The 22,333-nt window shown below is 36.2% G+C and overlaps 3 protein-coding genes and 1 long non-coding RNA gene across 6 annotated transcripts; 3 read left to right on the forward strand and 1 right to left on the reverse strand.

The window, feature by feature from the left end:
- Positions 1–528: 528 nt before the first annotated feature.
- Positions 529–4,122, reverse strand: LOC110790363 (probable LRR receptor-like serine/threonine-protein kinase At3g47570). Of its 2 annotated transcripts, XM_021995146.2 has the most exons (3): positions 1,381–4,122; positions 902–1,282; positions 529–753 (listed from the first exon to the last, which is right to left on the reverse strand). In XM_021995146.2, exons 1-3 carry the CDS (start codon positions 4,052–4,054, stop codon positions 740–742), a joined length of 3,069 nt encoding a protein of 1,022 aa, XP_021850838.1. In that variant the 5' UTR covers positions 4,055–4,122; the 3' UTR covers positions 529–739. The 2 variants fall into 2 exon arrangements, with proteins under 2 accessions (XP_021850838.1, XP_056698242.1); XM_056842264.1 differs by having other exon boundaries at positions 529–1,282.
- Positions 3,943–7,567, forward strand: LOC110790365 (uncharacterized). The gene is made up of 3 exons (XR_002533774.2): positions 3,943–5,862; positions 5,966–6,027; positions 6,618–7,567. It is a non-coding gene; the product is annotated as an uncharacterized lncRNA (long non-coding RNA).
- Positions 7,568–8,121: 554 nt separating this feature from the next.
- On the forward strand, positions 8,122–11,094 carry LOC110790368 (uncharacterized). Of its 2 annotated transcripts, XM_021995152.2 has the most exons (8): positions 8,122–8,357; positions 8,455–8,551; positions 8,685–8,823; positions 9,317–9,399; positions 9,497–9,631; positions 9,726–9,830; positions 10,733–10,865; positions 10,994–11,094. In XM_021995152.2, exons 1-7 carry the CDS (start codon positions 8,272–8,274, stop codon positions 10,862–10,864), a joined length of 777 nt encoding a protein of 258 aa, XP_021850844.1. In that variant the 5' UTR covers positions 8,122–8,271; the 3' UTR covers position 10,865; positions 10,994–11,094. The 2 variants fall into 2 exon arrangements, with proteins under 2 accessions (XP_021850844.1, XP_021850843.1); XM_021995151.2 differs by having other exon boundaries at positions 10,733–11,094.
- Positions 10,860–18,368, forward strand: LOC110790367 (probable E3 ubiquitin-protein ligase ARI1). The gene is made up of 8 exons (XM_056842265.1): positions 10,860–11,078; positions 12,524–12,727; positions 14,805–14,837; positions 14,925–15,207; positions 15,570–16,050; positions 16,897–17,415; positions 17,517–17,674; positions 17,970–18,368. The coding sequence occupies exons 2-8, from the start codon at positions 12,557–12,559 to the stop codon at positions 18,035–18,037; spliced, it is 1,713 nt and encodes a 570-aa protein (XP_056698243.1). The 5' UTR covers positions 10,860–11,078; positions 12,524–12,556; the 3' UTR covers positions 18,038–18,368.
- The last annotated feature ends 3,965 nt before the right edge of the window (positions 18,369–22,333 follow it).

The following is a 22,333-nucleotide window of genomic DNA, read 5'->3' on the forward strand; positions in this document are numbered from 1 at the left end:
TCAATTGCATTTTCCACAGTTCTGCGTATTACTCAGGATTCTGATATTCTGAATTTTTTATCAGCAGGTTGTTAATGAATACTAGCTTTCGAGGACCGTCCAATCCTCCCTCAGTGCCTGTAATCAAGTTTGGAGAAGCTTGTTTGTGATCAGTGACAGTTTGGCAGTTAAGTTGCGCCCGTTGATGCTGCTCAAGTAGTGATTTCTTTCGGAGTTGAACAAATCATCTATGTTTCTGAAATGACGACTGCTAAATAAAGGTTTTCTTCTTAACTATACCACTTCAATTCAAAGCACTGTTTGTAATGCTTTCTTGTCTGTTTCTGCTTATTGAGCTTTAGCTGCAACTATTATGGAAGGATATATATGCCAGTTAAGTTTATGTTTAGTTGTTCAAATGAAGGCGATATTCTTTTCAGAGTTTCTGATTCTAAAACATTCTAGCTATTATTCTCAAACACCTAATATAGCTTAAGATTTAGAAATGTTCACTGTATACATTTGAGCTTAATAAAAGCATCACCATAATTAAGAGACTATATTCTGAATTAGATAGTTGCTTTATGTTCTGATACATGAGTCGGTAATGCTCATAAGCGCTATTAGGAGGAAAAAAAAGTGAAAAAATATGAAGCTATTAAAGTGAAGTAACTGAAACATATATGAGCTAATCTTATTCTTCAGGCCACCAAATCACAAGCATCCTCATGGAAGATGACCGGAATTGGTTAAACATTGATCACCCTCGTGTTCCTGCACCCAGAAGAAGTAAATAGAATAAAATAATAACCGAAGCCTTAATCCCAAAAGAAGTAAATAGAATCTACTACGTAATAAAAAAAATTACAAAACTTCAACTGATCGTTGAAGAAATATTAGTCTTTGATGAGATAAACGTTACCTGCTTGGATTCTCCTCCTTTGTTGTAAACGAGATCCAAGGAGCTTGTTTCTGATTGATGATAGCTTTGCAGCAACATCACTCATGTCCAACCTTTCTCTTGGAACCTCAGTTGAGCAGGAGAGTGCTACCCCAAGTATAGAATTCAGTGCCTCCAACATTAAGTTGCTATCCGTCTCCTCACTGTTTATGTCTTCAAGAAGGACATGATCTAGAATCTCCATTACATTTTCAGGCAAAGCTTCTTTGACGAAGCCATGTAAGCTTAGCCCACCCTTGAACACGTCATTAGTAGGCCTCTTTCCTGTTATCATTTCCAGTACTAGGATCCCAAAACTATACACATCGCCGCTTGTAGACACCTCATTCCCCACACCATACTCTGCATGTGATGCCTCTTATGTTAAACTTATTATGAAATTAACATGGAATTTATACAGTATAGTTTTGGAGATAGATATGAAAACATTAGTTGGTTACCTGGTGGAGCGTAACCGATTGTACCTCTCACTCCAACAGAGCTAGACTGATTGGAGTTAGAGTCACCACTGATGCCTTTCAAGAGGAACTTGGCTAGGCCAAAGTCACCAACATGTGCAACCATTTTATCATCAAGGAGAATATTGCTTGGCTTGAGATCGCAATGAACAATGGAATCACCACAATGATGGTGAAGATAATCCAAGGCAAATGCAACATCAATTGCAATATCAAGTCTTTGGCAAACATTCAAGTTCCTATCGATTGAATCACTTGAATGCAACCAATCTTCCAAACTCCCATTTTCCATATACTCATAAACCAAAGCCTTGAAATCTTTGCCTTGATAATCAACACTTGAACAAATTGTAATCACCTTGACAAGATTTCGATGCCTGATGCTTCGTAGAACCTCACATTCAGCCAAGAAACTCTTTAAAGCACCATGATACGACTCTAGGTTAAACCTTTTAATGGCAACAGTTTTTCCACCCTCGTCTAGGATTCCTTTGTATACAACTCCAGATGTTCCACTACCAATCAAATTTTCAGAGGAAAACCCATTTGTGGCTTTAAGTAGTGTTTGGTAAGATAAATTTGGAAACTTTTCTGAATCAGTAGGAGTTACAGTCTTCCTAACCTTCCTTCTCCACCTGAATATATAGAATATTACACTCACCACCACAAACAAAGCAACTCCAAAAACTCCAGAAAGTATTTCCACTATATACTTCCTTCTCATCTTCGATCTTCTTCCCTGAGTATTGCGGCTAAAATTGCAATGGGGCAACTCTAACTCAGGTATGCCTCCGCAGAGTCTTCTATTTCCAATTACCGATATACCCTTTGTATTGTTGAAGACTCCTCTTTTGGGAACTTCACCTTCAAAGTTATTGTATGATAAATTCAGGCTTTGCAACTGAAGGCTCTCTAAGAATTTTGGGATTACACCAGTTAAATAATTGTGTGAAAAATCTAACTCGACGAGGCCCTTTAATGTCTGCAATTCAGTAGGGATGTTGCCTAGGAAGTTGTTTCCCTCCATGTATAAGAACTCTAACGACACACATTTACCAAGAGAGCTTGGTATCGGACCTGATAGCATGTTTCTAGAAACATCGAGGGAGTCAAGATTATACAGTTGACCAACTTCTTTAGGGAGGGATCCAGTTAAGTGGTTCCCAGATAGATTGAGTACAATGGACAAGGCAGTGAGTTCAAACAGTTGTGATGGTATTTTCCCGGTAAGTTTGTTACTTGAAAGATATAACCCTATTAGTGATCTACAATTCCCAAGAGTTGAAGGTATTTCACCTTCGAGACTGTTATTAAACAGGGAAAATTTAGACAAGTTTGTTAAATTTCCAATCGAGGGTGGAATGACTCCAGATAATTGGTTATTCTCCATGTTTAGGAAAAGAAGATTTTGAAGCTTCCCTATTCCTTGAGGAATAACCCCAGTAAAAGCATTGTCATTAGTCTCAAGATATTGCAATTTGGCTATGTTTTCGATGCAGGTAGGAATTTCTCCAGCTAAGTTGTTCTTGGATAAAGCCAAAATAATAAGCGATGAGAAATTGCAGATGATTTTAGGAAAAACTCCTCCAAAGTTATTTATAGCTATCTCAAACCATTGCAAATTGGTGGCATTAGCCAAGGTGGAAACAAAGTTCAAATCTTTGGCTTGGCCACTCCCAAAGGAGTTATTGAAAAGAACAAGATTAGTAAGCCTTACTAACTTGTGCAGAGAAGGAATTTGTCCATGAAAACTGTTTAATGACAAATCAAGAAGTTGAAGATTTGAGGAATTGGATACCGAAGCTGGAATATGTCCAGTGAACCGATTATTTCCTACAGAGAACCACTGAAGACGCGGAAGAGTGTTACCTAAATCTACAGGAAGGTTTCCTTGAAAGTAATTATGGGATATATCTAATTCTGACAATAAAGAGAGGTTAAAGATTGAAGGTGGGAATCTTCCAGAAAACTTATTCATGAATAAATGCAGAATGCCTAGTTTCTTTAGTTTTCCTAGACTATCAGAGACTGTTCCGGTTCCACCCAAGTTGTTATAAGCTATGGAGAGCCTATAGAGGGATGATAAGTTCCCCAGAGATGAAGGAATGTCCCCTGTCAAGTTGTTCCCTGTTAAGTAAAGATATCGCAAACGTGACAGGGAACCAAGCCTGGTCGGGATTCTTCCAACCAACCTATTATAGTAAAGGCTTAGATCAATAAGGCTATAACAACTTGATATATTAGATGGAATTTCCCCTCCAATGGAATTATTAAAGAGCCATAGAGTTTGTAACCTGTGTAAATAACCAATTTCAGGGGGGATTGTGCCTCTAATACTGTTATTTTGGAGATGAAGCACTCTCAGAAAGCTTAAATTTCCAAGGTAGGGAGAGAGGATACCTGTGAGTTTGGAGGATTGTAGGTCTAATACTGTAACTCTCTGGTGCTTATGACCACAGGTTACCCCGTACCACGAACAAAAATGGAGGGTGTCATTCCATGAGTTCATAACACCAAGAGGGTCATCTGCTGCTAATTTTGCTTTGATTTGTAGCAGTGCTATGCGGTCTGTCTCATTATTTCGAGCACTGGAGAATTGGAGACAATGAAACAGTATATTAGCACAAATGAGCAAGTAAAAAAAAGAACACAACATGACTTAGTTTTTGAAGAAAAAAAGGCACATTAGGTATCTTATTTATGAGCTAACATAGGGGAATGGATGCTCATATGGGTTTCCTGAGACCCTATTTATAATACTTGATCAGAGCAACAATAAGCAGTGGTAGGGACTAGGGACATGAAAATTTTGTGGAGAGGCCTTGCCTGTTGACAAAATTTCATTGAATACTGTTATTAAGGAAGCAAGAAAGATTATAAAGAACGTCAATAAAGAACACAGAGATTTAACGTGGTTTACTAATAATGTGTAAATGTGTTAGCTACGTCCACAGGCAGAGGAGGGGGTAAGTTTTATGATCTTGAGGAGTATAGATTACAGAATAGAACTAGGTTATGACTTCATTGAATACCGATTCAAGGCATATTCTAACAAATATTGGTCTAGCAAATGCCAAAGTTAAATGTAGCATGTTCATTAAAGAAAACCAATCAAATTATTTTCGAGTTTAGTGTTCGGAACTAATAATGCAATTACTTTCTCCATTATTTTTCTGTAAAATATGCAGATACTGGGTGTTTGATGGTTTCCTCTTTTTACACTAGGGTAAGCAAAACATCTTATATACAGGGCTGGTGACAAGAAAATCAGAATGTCATCAAATAGTATTAGGATGAACTCGTGTTAAAAGTTTCAAGTTTTCAACCAATTACTTAATTAGTGGCCTTTTGATAGTTTGATCAACTTCAAAACTTTAAACAACTCAAAATCGGTTGAGCAATAATAATTGCTACAAGTTCATATATGACTAATTCAAATGGCCTGGTCATGACTTATTCAAAATTCTTTGAAGTCAGTTCACAGATGATAAATTATCAAGATAAGGAACAACTCACCATTAAATTTTGGGAGCAGTTGGGACATGAGTGCCTTTCTTGTACAGTTTTAATACGCAGACAGTTACTAGCTCTGAAATTTGACTTGGTAAATGTATGTATTAATTGATCCTTATACTGCTTTATAATTGGTAAATTGATGTTTGGTTCTGTTAAACTTCAGACCCCTACTTTGATGTTATCTTCAGACCCCTACTGGAAATATTTACAGGATGGAAGCCTACTGACGACATGTTTAAAGTAAGCCAGAATCTTCATCACCTTGTAAAAGAAGCCCTACCTGATCAGGTGACAGAGATTTTAGATCAAGCTATTCTTGACGACTTAACAGGAGATGAGAAAATCAGGTGTAGTACGTTGGAGGCTTTGATTACTGTACTTGGAATTGCACTTTCTTGCTCTGCTGATCTCCCACGAGAAAAGTTGGACATGAGTGACGTAAAGTAGACCTCAGTCGGGTCGGGTTGTAAAAATTATTTTCGAGTTCGGGTTGAATCGGTCGGTCACTTTTGGGCTCTAGTTTACAAATGCTTGTTCAAGACCCAGAACTTTCGGGTTCGGGTCGACCCATCGGGTTGAGATATTTTAAAATGTGCACTATATTTTCATTGATTTAGATGATTAAATATACGGAGTGGAGTACAAAATATGGGCACAAATTAACAAATTTTCTTACACAAGTTTATATGTAGTCAAATTCAACCATAAAATGGGGTATAATTCAAATTAAAATCATATTACACACAACAATAGTAAAAACGTGTTTATTATGTTACGGGTCATAAAATCGTATTCAGGACCCAATATTTTCGGGTCGGTTTTTCGGTTCGGGTCGGTTTTTTACAGTTCTACTACAAAACTTTCTTCAATTAGAAACAAGCTTTGTGGGAGCTGATTATAAACTTCTTGAAACTAGCAAATCATAGCGAGGGAGGAAATGTCCAGCAGGTAATGTTCTAACACGACTTGTAACTTATAAGGCCCGTTTAGTTCACCTTATTTCTCGTGATCTTATCGGCGTACATAACTCTTGTAAGATACTCTGTTGCAGGTACCACTATTGCCTTGTTCTGAATCTGGACATTGGTTTTTCTTGTCGAGCATCGGATGCAGGTTGGAAATTAGAATGATCAGATACATAATAGCGTATTCCATTCTTTACCCAACTTATTCTTCTAAGAGTGCATTTCATGTTTCATTATCTATGTGCTACTATGCTTTGGATTGTTTTTTGATTTTCTAAATTCCACTTTTTCCCTGTCTCTCCCTTATTTTTCAATGACTGCCTTGGTTTTATTAGAAAGTCGAGTGTAACCATTAAACTGAAACGAGAGGGTTTGTATGTTTAACTCTTTCACCCATCTCTCTTACGTGAATTAATGGCGGTGAAAATTATGTGAATTCGTGGAAGATAAAGAAATGGGGGAAGAGAAAAGAGTTAAATACATGAAATCGTGAAAGAAGCTAACATATCAGAAATATTACCTTTATTGTGGTGCCCAATCTAACATTTTAATCTATTTTCCATTTTTCAAGTGGTAAAAAACTAGTTTTAAACTTTTTGTAGGTGATCAAATACAAGTTTTAGTTTTTTAGGTGGTAAAATACAAATTTTCGATTTTTTTATGTGGTAAAAAACAATTTGTCCTTTTATTTTTAAAGAGATCGTATCAATTCTAATTTCATGGTGTGTTACATTGCAGAATATGGAATTGCAAATGAGGTGACCACGAAAGGTGATGTGTATAGTTTTTGGCATTCTTTTGCTCGAAATCTTTACAGGAAAGAGGCCTACTGATGACATGTTTGAAGGGGAACTAAGCCTTCGTAAATTTGTCGAAGAAGCAATGGAAGACCAAGTGAGAGAGATTTTAAACCCCGATCTTCATCAGGACATGATTGATCTTGAATATAATGCAAGGCGTGCACGTAATACCAGAATCAGTACAAATATTGATGAGATTTTGCAGTGCATAATTTCCATATTTAGTGTTGATTGTCTTGTTCTGTTGAGCTTCCTATGGAAAGGTTGGATATCAGAGATGCAGTAAGGCAGCTAGTTTCAATTAGAAACAGGCTGCAAGCCTGCAACTAAGGTGGTTAATGAGTTTATGATAGACCTGATCAAATGGCGGGTCAACCCGGGCCGAGACATAAAAATCAGTCCGTTATGTCGGGCCGGGTCAAGATTCGGGCCAAAAATTTGTGCCCAAACCTACTATTTTCGGGCCGGGTCAAATTTATAACTAAAGGTGTAGTTTTATGTTTTCCAAACCCGCCCAAAAAACAAAAAAACAAGGCGGGGGCCAGGCTCGAAAACTCTGCCCAATTCCACAAAAAATCGGGCCGGGCCGGGCTCATCTTGATCAGGTCAAGTTTATGACAAACCAATCAGAGTGGAAAGTACGGACAAGATTAACATTGATTATTTCTGGGTGCCATGTAATTTTGTGATGTACGGAGACCCTCAAAGACGGTGATATTGACGGGATTTGATCTTAGATTTTGTGTCATAGTAATTTATTTGTCCCTCTCTTCAGCTTTCAAGTATAGAAGTTTGCTAGAATTGCTACTGTAATTTTAATACCAAGTACTGTTTGATGTTTGTCACTTGTACTATATTCTATATTCTATATTCAGAGAAATTTTAGTATGTAAATTCTAAAATTTTAGTATGTAAATTCTCATTTATTCTCTTTTAACATAGTACATAAGTTCTCATAACTCCTGCATGTTAATCAATTATTATTATTATTTTAATTAGGAAGTGTGTTGAGTACAAATAATACAAGTTTTGGCTTACTGGTGGGCATGTGTACAATATGTGACATATGTCATAGATTCGAATCCCCCACCCTAAAACACCAAAAGTTTGACTAACACTACTTGCTCACGGTTTCCGTCACATTTATCCGTTAATGAGTCCAGTTTCATTTTCCTCTATTTTCTGTAACTCAAAATGTCATATTTTCCCACAATGTTAAAGAGGAAAAATACATTGTTTTTAACTCAATTAGACTAGATTAAGTTAATAAATATTATTAATTGAAATTATTTAGGTTATAAAATCAAAAGCCCCATATTTATAAATCTTAATGTGGTTGTTGATCGAAAAGGGGACAAAAATACGTGACGTTTTCAAGGTTGTATTGTCGGAAAATGGATATGAGTGTCAATTACTCAAATAAGCATACTTTTAGATTCCAAGTGCTATATTCTGAAATGTTCACTGTATACGTTTGGCACTTTTTTTTAGGGGAAATTGGTAGTAATAGAAGCAGAACTAGGGTTTCTGAAAACCCTCTTCAATTTAACTCTCAAATCCAAGCTACCAACAAAATCTTTAATCTTTGATCAATGGAGTCTGAGACAAAGCAGAAGAACAATCAAGAAGATACAGTTGCACCCTCTTCAGTTTTGACTTATCTTGATCCTCATTACTGGTTTGTTTTCTCTTTCCTCTTTCAAATTTTAATTCCATGCGATATTTTCTGCTCAACTTATTTAAAAATGCCTCTCATTTGTTAAAATAAATTCTAGGAACGATAGATTTGCTAAGGAAGAACATTATGAATGGCTCAAAGACTATTCCCATTTTCGGCACCTCATTTTGGAGCACATTCAGCCTAATTCCTCGGTAATTTCTCTGTTTATCTTTTAGAAGTTTGATTATTTGCAATTTTTCTAACTTTGGGGATTTTTTTACTGGGTTTGGTATGAATTTGATAATAAGAATGATAAATGATTGGAATTTTTCCTTTAATTTGTAGGTTTTGGAATTGGGTTGTGGAAATTCCCAATTAAGTGATGAAATGTATAAGAATGGGATTAAGGATATCACTTGCACTGATTTATCCCCAATTGCTGTTGAGAAAGTGCAGAAGAGGTTATTGTTCAAGGAATTCAAAGGTTTGTGCTTTGTGGGAATTCTCTTACTTGTTCTTATCTTTTGTGTTGTTGCAATTTTTCACCATTGTTGTTTTTGTCAAAAGCTTGATTCTTTTTGCTTGTCCCGGCTTTGGATTCTGGAATTAGATTCAAATCATTGAATTATATGTCTGTTGCCTTTGATTTTTCTTGTAAAAAACTGTTTTTGGTCTGTATGAACAAAATTATTAGCTAATTGTTGTGTTGCCAAGAAACATGCTTGGATTAAAATCATCATTTTCTGTTTATTCAATGTGTTATTGCTGCTAATTGATGCCTTTTCATTACATTTCAATGTGAATTCGGAGAAGATGTGAGGTTTAATCACTTCTAGATAATCAGGTTGTCTCAATATGCAATTTGATTTGATTGAATCATGAATCAATTTCGATTGAGCAATACTGATTATCCCTCTTTCTTGCCATGTTTTCCTTATGTTGGGATGATTGGTGAATGGTGATTCCTTCAATGTCAGAAATTAAAGCCATGGTTGCTGACATGCTAGACTTGCGTTTCGCGGATGATTCTTTTGATGTGGTTATTGAGAAAGGAACAATGGTAAGAACGCTATTTCTTGTCTGGACTTTCACTTTTTTCTTTTGAAAGTGCAATTTGGCTTTTAATCTGCCAAGTTTGAATAAACTTGTGATTCAAGGATGTATTGTTCGTGGACAGTGGTGATCCGTGGAACCCAAAACCTGAAACCGTAAGCAATGTAATGGCAATGCTTCAAGGCATCCATCGGGTTTTGAAGCCAGATGGTATCTACATATCAATTTCTTTTGGGCAGGTAATGCATTCGAAATTTTGTTTTCTGAGCTAGTGCATAAGTTTCAAAAGTTTGCCGTTTCTTCTCTTTACTGTTCCTTAACTTTCTGTTGCAGCCACACTTCAGGCGTCCGTTATTTGAAGCTCCTAATTTTACATGGTCTATGAAATGGAGTACCTTTGGTGATGGATTCCATTATTTCTTCTACACTCTAAAGAAGGTTAGTTAATTGCTTATGGTTGTATAAACACTACGTAGTATAAAGTATAAACTAGGTTTGGTTTTAAGCCTGAGAACATGAACAGCAATTGCTAAAATGATACCGTTACTGATTCCTATTATCTACATTTCGAAATTGCTTCTGATATTTTTTCTGACCAATATCTGGTATAATCCGTAATCTCTATAATAAGACTTAGGCAAAATTGTTAAAAACCAACTTGTTTTTAGGTCAATTTGTGAACTAGTACCTTATTGGTTTGATTTTGTCAAAAAGTACCTTGAATTAAAAGTTGTATTAAAAACGGGAATTTGGCCAACATTCCGGCCAAACGGTCAATATTCCTTCCATTGAGTTCACTTTCCCTTTAAAACATGTGCGTGTGTAACACACTTGACAAAGAAAATTGACGCGCTCCTAATTCGTTTTAAGAATAGACATTAACACACTACAAATCTCAGATCCAAAAGTGCCATTTAAGTGTTTTGGTGAAAAAAACTTTGAATTTGGTTCTTATACAATTGTGTGTGTGCACACGCGCTATTTGCCAAGTGCCAACTGTCGGAGTCAATGGACGGAATGTTTTGACTGTTTGCCCGGAATGTTGGCTAAAGGTCCCGTTTTTAATTGAAGTTACTTTTTGACAAAATTAAACCAATGTGGTCACAAAATGACCTAAAAACAAGGTAGTTTTGACAATTTTTTCTAATATTTAAAACATATGTGCATTTGATTACTGAGGAGAGGACCAGAGAACTCGAAATCAATTGCGTGCATATTGACTGAATGTACAATATTCCTAAGACGATTCTTTGAAAACTGAATGTACACATGTATGTTTTAATCAATTGTTATCCGTGTTAATTTTTCTAAAAGCACGGATCAATGTTTACAATTTACAGGGGACAAGAACATTGAACAGTCCTCAACCGAGTGAAAAGATAACCTTTCCATCAATCTGTTTGTATCAAGATGAATTGGAAGGTGAAGACTACTTATTCAGGACCAATATTGATGACATTGATGACAATTGAGGTGATTAACTGGGCGGAAGCGGTGTGGTGACAATGTTTTTGCTATCTTCATCTCTTGTTAACCTTTCAAATGATGATCATGAGTTAATGTTCTGTTTTTAATCATTTTCTGCTCAAATGATTGGGCAGGTTTTACTATCCAATCGCGTGATTCGTATGATTGGGTTGGACATACCAAATGGGCAAACCCCAATTAAGCCTATGAAAAATACAAGTAATTTTCTTACCCAGTTTGCTGGAATTTTACCACACTTTCACATCAATTTCTTTGTCATCTAAAATCAGTGGTCAAATACGAAGTACGTAATAAGAGTACTTTTTTTTACTAAATTTAAATGCGCGTAAGTACATTTTGAAGAGTATTTTAGGTGGACACCAAAGTACCAAACTCCTGACCAGCCGACTTATATAAATACTAGCTCTTGATGCACATTTTCAAAACTCTTGTGTTTTATACTGCAAGCAATGGGTCTAAGATTTTATAAATGACAATTTAAATCGATATTTACGTGACTACCAATTAAATTTCTCAAGAAATAATTGAGTTTTCACCCCATTTACAACTTACAAGCCCGATAAAGAATCCATCCCAAAATCAATTAGCAATTGTTAGAACATCGCGTTGTAGAATGTTAAATTAACCAATAACCTACCCAAATAATAGGGAAGAAAACACTAATACATTTTTTTTAAACTCATTAGTATATGTGTACCTTGAAGAAAATACAAATGGCTCTTAAAACCTATTCGCTTCCTGTCCATGAATTAGAAGATGGATAGCTCAGTTGGTTAGAGCTTCCATTCCGATTCCAGATGATCTTGGGATCGATTCTCATCCCCGCCCTTGTGGCTCATTTCGCACTTAAAAAAAAAAAAAAAAAAAAGTAGAAAATCGTCGTTCCGTTATTGCGTTTGGGTCAATTGGAAACAACCTCTCTGCAATTGTAGGGGTAAGATTGCATATATCCGACTCCTCTTACCCCGCTTCTTACGGGAGCCTATTTGAGGCAATGGGGTAATGATAATGATAATAATGAGGAGTATATGTGTACTGTTTTCTATTCTAGTGTTAAAATATTAAACAAACAATAAATCAAAAATATAATCGAAATAATACATGTGAATTTATTACTACCTTAAATAAATTATATCTTTCCTTTTCGAAACAAATATAAAACAAAAATTTTTATTTATAAAGGGTGTACAATAAATATTATACACCGGAGCAAAAGTTGATTCAAAATGCTTAAAGTTACCTTTATATAGGTAAAAGTTATCTATTTTAGTGATAAAATAATTTCATTTTAATACAAATTGTTTATTCAAAATCACTACTAATATATAAAATTCATCATTTAAGCCTTTAAAATGTTTATCTATCTTTTTTATAATATATCAAAACATATTAAAAGTTACAAAAAATTAGGTTAAAGTAAAAAACTGCATAAAAGTTATCTTGGTGTGCAATAAATTTATTGTACACCTTGTACGCGCAAGAGCTTTTATATATAAAAAATAAAAATTAATAAAATGATGTACTCCGTACTCTTTTACTCCTTATAAAACTCAAGTCTGGCAGTCAACTGGGTTAACAAGTCAAACCTAGTATCCCCGCAACTCCCACCTTAATTTCCTCTTTATCTTGCTCCTCTTCTCTAGTGTTCTGCACTTCTGTTTACCCGACCACAAACGATGTCATCGGAGGAAGACTACAACGACGTGGACTACGATGATCATGACGACGGAGATTCACCTAGTTCCGGCGACGACAACGACAACGACAACGACAGCGATAATTTGGAATTCGCAGATACCAATGCTAATGATCAATGTGATTCTTTCTCGTCTCCCTCCTCGTGTCAGGTCCTCTATTTTCTTAACCTTTCTTCATCGTTACTCGCTCCGTTCTTAAAAGATTGTTTCTGTACTTTATCTAACGTTTCTGTAAAATAAACAATTTTTTTGGAAAATTTTGTAATATTAATCCAACCTACAATGATGAATTGACGATGATGACTGAATATATCGAGAGAGAATTGTCACGTAGGGACATATTATCGCCTACAATATGTTGATGATCGTTGGTAGTAAAGGTGAAATTATTAAAAAAAATATGTCATAGGTAGACTTAATAAAAGAAAATCGGCTTAATATTACCAAATTTAATGAGTTATATACTACCTCCGTTCCTAAAAGTTCTTTACGCTTTCCGTTTTAGTCCGTTCCTGAAAGTTCTTTACACTCCTACTTTATTCCATTTTTACTCTTATTTGGCCCACTATAACTTACCCACTCACAATACTTTAATATTAGTTTCCACCCACTCACATTGTTGGAAAATTTATAGCCACTCATTTTTCATTTGTTACCCCACCATCACATGTTCACCAAAATTCCTTAATTACCGTACAAATAGTAACCGTAAAGATCATTTAGGAACGGAGGTAGTAGTTTTTAAAAGAAAAATTAGATTAAAGAATGATTTAATTATTGATTTGGAGGGTTGGATATGAAGCGTTTAATTGGATCAGTCTGATTCTCAGAGTATCATTTACTAGGGAGGGTTAAATTGATTTATGTGCTAATTTGATTGAAAGGGGATGGAATTAAAGAAGTTACAATGAACAAAAACTAAGAATACTTCCTCCGCCCCTAAATAATAGGCTACATTTGATTTTTCGTGGCATTGAAATATTTGACCAATGTATATCAATCAATGTATATGCTATTAAGGAAGTACTAGAATCATTATTTGTAAATATGGTTTATTTATTGGTTAAAATTCAATTTTACGATGACAATAAATCAAATGTGGCCTATTATTTTGGGACGGAGTTAGTCTTGATCATTTTTTGTTCAACTCGAATCTTTATGGGATGATTTAATAAAGAATTGTGTTACATATAGGTGGTTATGCTAGCTCGATCAAAGGCAGTAATGTTTGAAGTTCCGGCCTTGGTAACTAAAGAAGATAATTCAGATCTTTTGATGAACTTCATATATTAAACTAGCTTATAATTAAGTAATTAGCACATACTAAATACAAAGTTCATATAAAAAGTGACTCTCTTTTGTTATCGACCATGACAAGTTGGCTTAATTAATCACTGAATGATACTATGATAGTAAGAACTCAAAGAAGGGATCTTTATCTAGATAAAGTTTTCTTAATTTTTGTCCCGTTTTATCATAATGAGTAAAAGGACTTATAGGAAGTACTCCGTATTCTTGTAGTTGGATGTTTTTTATGCAAGAAGAAGATAAAGCTAAGCACAAGATGACAATTTGTTGAAGAAGCAATTTGAGCTTTACTTTTATGTCATTTAGTTAAAAAGAGTTGTAAATGGTTTGTTCCACTTACCTCTTTTATTTCCATGTTGACTACGAAAAAGTAGAGATAATGTCAATATGAATTAGGATCTGTCTTTAGTTCTTTAGCCATTTGAAATATCGATTTGATGGTGTCACCGTATGAGCAGCTAACACGTGGTCTACCTGCTTTTGAATCTTGAGTGTCGCGAATTATTGATAAAATAATACAACCTGAAGGCTAAAGTTTAGTCATTCTAAACTTCATAGACTTCATGATTGTGAATTCCACTACCTCTGAACAAAAGTCTCTTACAAAATCACTGTGAAAAATTGAACTGCTTTTCTGTGTTTCAAACTGTCAGACTTTGCCGTATCTGAAGGCTGTGCAAAATTGAAAAAAAATGACAAAAAATGATTTTGGAAATGACCTTTTTTAGTCTTTTTGGAAATGTGACTCGTAAAAGATAACCCAAATAAATAGGAAAATCGTTTCAGTGTTTCCTGACTTTTTAAGGATAATTGGGTGATGTCCGAGTATATATATCCCGTTGGAATAACAAAGAATTAAGCAAATGATATTTGAGATAACATATGGTCAAGTTGGTGATGTCCTCTTTTATTCATGCAGGTGATTACAAGTGACTCTCTTTGGGCTGCACAGGTATTGTTACTTCCCCTTAATCTGAATTTCTCATTGTATTTTAAGTTCTTTGTAGTTAAATTTTTGGATCCCATTTATTTTTTTCAGTGGAATATTTTGCAAAAAGTAATGGATTTACTGATGGTGGGAGTACACCATGCCAGAACTTTACTTATTCATTACCACTGGAATGTTGATAAATTAGTCACGGTATTTGTTGACAAGGACAAAGACCATTTGTTCGCTGAAGCTGGAGTTAAAATGTTAAAATGCCCTGATCTAGGCACTTACGTATCGCCTTCTTCAACCCTCTTCTGTCATGTTTGCATGGAGAATGTCCAGTTCAATACAGCGACTCAAATGGATTGCCAACATTCATTTTGCAATGATTGTAAGTTCCTTATTTCACTGAACTTGGTTACTAACCAATATGCATAGATTTACTTTTGTTCAAACTGTTGATCAATTATGCATAAAACTAGTGTTTATGTTGTGAACGTCAACAATCTGTATTACTGGCACGAAAACACTCTGAGGAATCGGAATTTTAGTACTATCTCATGTTACTTTTATTATTTGGGTATATGATTTAGCTACTTTAGTTTGTACTGTCTGTTAACTGCAAGTCTGTAACAGAAAAACCAAAGTCAGAACTTTGGAATGTTGCTAGTGTATTTTGTATACATGTTATATATACATATGTTTATCTGTTACCACAATCATGACATGTTACATTAATTATATGGTTTTTAGGCTGGACAGAGCATTTTATTCAGCAGATAAGGGATGGCCATAGCAGGCGAATTAGGTGCATGGAACACAAATGCAATACAATCTGTGACGAATCTGTCATACGAAACTTAGTAAGCAAGAGAGATCAAGATCTGGCAAAGAAATTTGATCGCGTTCTTCTAGAATCATACATTGAGGAGAATAAGTTTGTAAATTGGTGTCCAAGTGTTCCTCATTGTGGAAACGCTATACGTGTTGAGGGTGACGTTCTTTGCGAGGTAGGATGTACGTGTGGTTTACAATTTTGTTTTGGATGTTTATCAGAAGCACACTCTCCTTGTTCATGTTTAATGTGGGACTTGTGGAGCAAGAAGTGGAAAGATGAATCGTTGAACTTGAACTGGATTAAGGTCAATACAAAGAATTGTCCATCGTGTCAAAAGCCCGTGGAGAAGAATGAAGGATGCAATATTGTCAGATGTGTGTGTGGAAAACCTTTCTGGTGAGCTTGCTCCTCCCTATAATTCTGATGGTCTTTTCTTTCTCGATGTTTCCTAACAAAAGCCGATTAAAAGGATAATCCTCTCAAGTTTTTGCAAGCAATTGCTGTTGGATTTTTCTTGCGTGGACCTAAAGCCAACAATATAGTGACTTTTATTGTTCACATAATGACTATAATAAAATTAAACACCAATTTTCTTAGATATATTAACCATTTAGTAACCCAATGTTTTTAAAAGAAAATCGTAACTTAAAATCACATTATTCAAACACAACATGTACTAACGACACCAATTTGATAACTTTTTTTATAATAATTCTAATAAACATGTCAAAATAAATTAGAATCAAGTTGTTGACTTTTTTTAAGGCATGGTCCACACTAAATTTAGTGTGGACCAGATCCATTTAAGAATTAGTGTTGCTGTAATCATCTTAGCTATATATATACAATACTTCTTGCACGCACAAGGTGTACAATAAATTTATTGCACACCAAGATAAATTTTACCCCTTTTTTTTTGTAACTTTTACCTAATTTTTTTGTAACTTTTAATATGTTTTGATTAACTTTTATGGTATAAAAAAAATTGATAGAAAAACATTTTAAAGGATTACTAAATGAATTAATTTTATACATTATTAATGATTTTGAAGAAATAATTTTTATTAAAATGAAAATTTTTATCACTAAAAATAGATAACTTTTACGTATGTAAAGGTAATTTTTAAGCATTTTGAATTAACTTTTACTCCGGTGTACAATATTTATTGCATACCACTTGTAATTAAGAATTTGTGATATCTATAATCGTGTTTGTTAAGTAACTGTTTTGCTTTCTAATAGTTGGGTATGTTTGCAAGCAAAGAGCTACAACCATAAATGTGGGAGTTATGTAGACCCAGGAGATTCTATTGAACAGGCAAAAAAGATCCTGTACCGATACAGGCACTACTATGAACGGTTCAAAGCACATAGAGATTCCTTGAAACTCGAGACTGAACTAGAGAAGACTGTAAAAGTAAAGATCTCAAGTTCTGAGAAGAAAACAGGGCTTCTAGACTTTACCTGGTTGGAGAAAGGAATGTGCCGATTATTCAGGTCAAGACGGGCTCTTTCATACTCGTATGCCTTTGCCTTTTACATGTTTGGAGATGAGTTATTCAAGGATGACTTGAGTAAACAAGAGAGGGAATTAAAACAAAATTTGTTCGAAGATCAACAACAGCAATTCGAGGCTAATGTTGAGAAACTCTCGAGGTTGATAGAAGAGCCAATTGACAAGTATTCTGTGGATGAAGTCAAGGATACAAGGGTAAAAGTTGTTATTTTGTCTAATGTTGTTGCCAAGTTCTGCAAGAGTATGTGAGTACTGCATCTGCTTCAGAAACTAACAAACATGTTTCTTTTATTTCAATTTTGTAAAGTAATCTAATGTTGATCTTGTTTTAACGAAAATGATGCAGGTACGATTGCATTGAAAATGATTTACTAGGTTGCCTTCGTTACAATATTCATAACATCGCGCCTTATAGATCAGACGGAGTTGAGATGGCGTCTGAGCTCTCTGTTAGCCTGAGTTCAACAGGCAGTGGAGGTGTGCCATCAGAAGAAGAGATAAATGGTACTCCGTAAATAAAATGATCATTTTTTCTATTTTTTTAATTAGGTGGTAAAATAAAAGTTTGAGATCTTTGGGTGGTAAAATACAAATTCGGATTTTTTTAGGTGGTAAAACACAAAATTTCCTTTTTTTTAATGTATTACGTACATTAAAATTATCTTTTTTTTTAATGTACTACGTAACTTATTTCAGTTGAACACGACTGATCTGCATACTGAAAGTGGGGATTTTAAGTCGTGAGTCTCGTGACAGTGCTATATGCTTCGAATTTAACCAAACGTGGATGGTTTTGTAGGGTGGATGATGGAAATCGACGAGTCGTCGAGTTTTGAAAGATCTAGTAAAATGACGAGGGTCAGCTGATGCATGCTAGATGTAGCAGTGGTTATAGTGTGGCAGGCTCAGAGATTTCTTCTGATAAATTTGTCCAAAAGGGTTTCTTGATTCTTGCTTAATAAAGGTTCACACCTTAAGGAGTGCACTACTTTATGAAAATTTCAATAAAAAGAAAATCATGGCTGTAAATTTTGGTATGGAATAAATAGTCACGCTAAAAGTGTATTGTGGACGTGCAATGTGGGCCTTACATATGGATAGAAGTACTATATTATTCCCTCTTGGATAATATTACGTAATAGGGTTTTTGTTTTTTTCTGTATGCGGAGGAATAAAAAGGCGTTATGTAGACATGATCCGTTCTAATTTCTAAAGTATGACTTTCACCAACTAATTTGTGATAGAGCTATAAGCCTATAATCTTCAAAGATATTTCATGGATCTATCAAAAGGACTCCTTGTCTGATTTCTAACAAGTTTAACAATATGGCCCTTTGAAATCTTCACATAGTCTTAGCCCACTCTGCATAAATGCACAGTCATGGTTTTAACTGGAATTTTGTACTTAAATATATTTTTTATTATTTTTTTGCGATGATCCACAAGCTAAGGTTAATACAATGTGGTGTTTGTCTTTTTTTTTTTTTTTTTTGATTCAACGGAGGAGAAGGCTCCAAGAAAAAAAAAATACAGTAAAACGAAAAAACAACAAACAAGCTTGCCTGACGGAGGGACTAAGCGTGGCATAGCCACTCCTCTAGTATCCTCCTCTAAAATACGACTAAGTTCTAAAGGGATGCTATCTAAAATATGAAGACGATTAATTTGTGAGACGCCACAGTCAGCTAGCCAATCCGCCGCCCTATTACTTTCCCGGTACACATGAATAACTTCGACCTCCCAATCCTCTTTTCTTAACATCATTCGGCAGTAGTTAATCTCATGAGTGATGTCACCATTTCCCACATTAGTACCATTTAGTACTTGAATGCAGGCCAGACTGTCAAGCTGCACTTCTAGCTTTTGAATCATCAAGTCCTCACAAATTAGGCTCGAAACTCTCCTATTCTCATTCATTAACTCCGTATATATATTACATAGGAAGGGTATTCTAGGTAACTCCATATATAACTAGAATATCAGAATATTAACATAATATAACAATATATACTCCGTATACTCCATATATATATCGTAACATCCCCCTCAAGGTGGAGCATGAAGATCTCGAAAGCCCATCTTGTTTAGAAAGAACTCAAATTGCGCCTTCCCCAATGCTTTGGTAAAAATATCGGCTAACTGAACCTTCGTCGATACATAAGAAGGACAGATGATCCCCTCGTTTATTGCATCCCGGATAAAATGACAATCTGACTCAATATGCTTCGTACGCTCATGAAAGACTGGATTTTGTGCAATATGCAACGCAGACTGACTATCACCGAACATACTCATTCCTTGCTTGTGCGATATTCCCAGATCCCGTAGTAATTTCTTCAACCACTTTAATTCACAAGTCAATGCGGCCATCGAACGATACTCTGCCTCTGCAGACGAACGAGAAACTGTATGTTGTTTCTTGGTCTTCCAGGACACAGGTGACAGACCAAGTAACACAAACCACCCAGTCAGCGATCTACGAGTCAAACCACCCAGTCAGCGATCTACGAGTCAACGGACAACTTGCCCAATCCGAGTCGCACCAACCTTCTAACTGCAACTCACTATCAGAACGGAGTAATATTCCTTGCCCCGGACATTTCTTCAAATACCGTACTACTCTCAACGCTGCTTCCCAATGCTCCTCCTTCGGTGCTTGCATAAATTGTGACAGAATATGCACCGAGTATGCCAAGTCTGGCCTTGTAACTGCCAAGTAAATCAAATGCCCAATCAAGCGCCTATACTTCTCTCCATCTGCTAATTCCTTCCCTTCTGCCAAGGCTAGTTTGTGATTCTGCTCCATCGGAAAGTCTCCGGGCTTTGCTCCCAATAGTCCGGTCTCCGAAATAATATCCAGAGCATATTTTCTCTGGCAGACGTAAAATCCATGGCTACTACGACCCACCTCTAGCCCTAGAAAATATTTCAGAGCGCCCAGATCCTTCATTTTAAAGCATTCACTCAAGTATGCCTTAAAGCTCTCCAATGCAAATTTATTATTGCCTGCAATTATCATATCATCCACATAAATAAGCACACTCAATTGCAACTCACCTTTGGACAAAGTAAACAGTGAGTAATCGGAATAAGACTGCGTAAATCCGTATTTCATCAGAGCCGTGGACAATTTCTCAAACCAACACCTGGGTGCCTGTTTCAGGCCATATAAAGATTTTCGCATTCTACATACTTTGTCTGAATTGTTTTTCTGGAATCCAGGTGGAATTTTCATATATATTTCCTCCTCCAAATCTCCATGCAAGAAAGCATTATGAACATCCATCTGATGCACCTCCCATTGTTTGACGGCCGCAACTGCTAAGAAAGTACGAACCGATGCCATTTTCGCCACCGGGGAAAATGTTTCATTATAATCTAGGCCTTCCTCCTGATGATTTCCCAAACAGACCAACCTGGCCTTCAGCCGAAGCAAGTTTCCATCCTCATCACGCTTTTCTGTATACACCCACTTGCTTCCTAGGGCTTTCTTTCCCACGGGTAAACTCTCCAATGTCCACGTACCCTGTTCCTCTAGAGCATTAATCTCTGCCGCCATTGCTTTTCGCCAACCCTCATGTTGCATAGCCTGTTTAAATGTTTTAGGTGTCTTTTCTTCCTGCAACGCTGCAATAAAATTTCTGTGTTTTGACGAAAAACGTTCATAGTTAACAAAATATGTGATAGGATAAGGAGTACCTGAGGAGGATGATGTTGTAGATGACTTTTCAGAAGGACTATATTTTTTCCGTATGTTATGCAGAACACAATCTCGTAATTTTTTCGACGGAAATTTCTCACGTTTTCCCCTCCCCAACTCACTTTCATCCTCCCTCGATTGACGTGAAACTCGTCTCACGTCATCACCCATTGTATCACTCCCTTCACCTTGTTTTCCATTATTATCACCCACACATTGCCCTTCCATTGCAGCACTCATAGAACACATCCCAGCCGTCGCAGAGCACACACCAGCACTCGCTGTCTGCGCAGGCACAGCAAGGGTAGCACGCGCATTGCCCTGCGCCTCGTTCAGCGCCTCCTGCGCCGCGCCTTGCCCACTGCCCTGCGCCTCGTTCAGCGCTTCTTGCGCCTCGCCTAGCGCCCTTCCCTGTGCCTCCTGCGCCTCGCCCTGCACTCCTTCCTGCACTGCAGGACGCACATCAGCAGGAATGTCCTGCTGCAACTGCTGCTGTGACTGCCCATTTACAGCAAGTGTTTCACCCCTATACACACCCTTAGTACTTCCAACACATCTCATACCCTCATCCGATTGTACAGAAGGCTCACCCTCCAAATTCCAATGATCATACGAGCCATTCACGTCACTCACATCATTTGACGAACTCAATGTCTTACTCAACGTAGTCATATACGGAAACACTCTCTCATGAAACTTCACATCCCGAGACACAAAGAACTCACGAGACTCGAGATCATGAACCTGCCACCCTTTTTTTACCAAACGAGTAGCCCAGAAACACACACTTCCGACTTCGTGACTCAAATTTATCGCCCTTACTCCGTTGATTGTACGCGTAACACAAACAACCAAAAACGCGAATCGGGACATACGATGGAGGTTTACCAAATAGTATCTCATAGGGAGTCTTATTATCAAGAAGCGGCGTAGGAGTACGATTAATCAAATAACACGATCCCAAAATGCATTCTCCCCAGAACCTCTTCAGCAAATTTTCTTGAAATCGTAACGCCCTACCCACATTCAAAATATGTTGATGTTTACGCTCTACTCTCCCATTCTGTTGTGGAGTCCCAACGCATGAAGATTCAAACAACATGTCGTGCTTAAAAAAATAACCTTGTAAACAATTAAAATTTGTACCATTATCACTCCGAACAAATTTAATGACTTGATTAAATTGACACTTGACCATAGCAATAAAATTAAGAAACATAAACTCAACTTCAGTTTTATTGCTTAATAAATAAATCCACACGCCTCTTGAAAAATCATCAACAATTGTCAAGAAATATTTAGCCCCACAAGATGAAGGTGTCTTGTATGGACCCCACAAATCAATATGAACTAGTTCAAACAACCGACTAGCCTTAGAATCACTAATTGGAAAGCTTTCCCTACATTGTTTCGCCCTCGGACATACATCACAAATGTCTTTATTTCTCCTAACAAAAGTACTC

The sequence above is a fragment of the Spinacia oleracea genome, chromosome 4 (genome assembly GCF_020520425.1).
Source record: "Spinacia oleracea cultivar Varoflay chromosome 4, BTI_SOV_V1, whole genome shotgun sequence".
Taxonomy (NCBI): domain Eukaryota; kingdom Viridiplantae; phylum Streptophyta; class Magnoliopsida; order Caryophyllales; family Amaranthaceae; genus Spinacia; species Spinacia oleracea.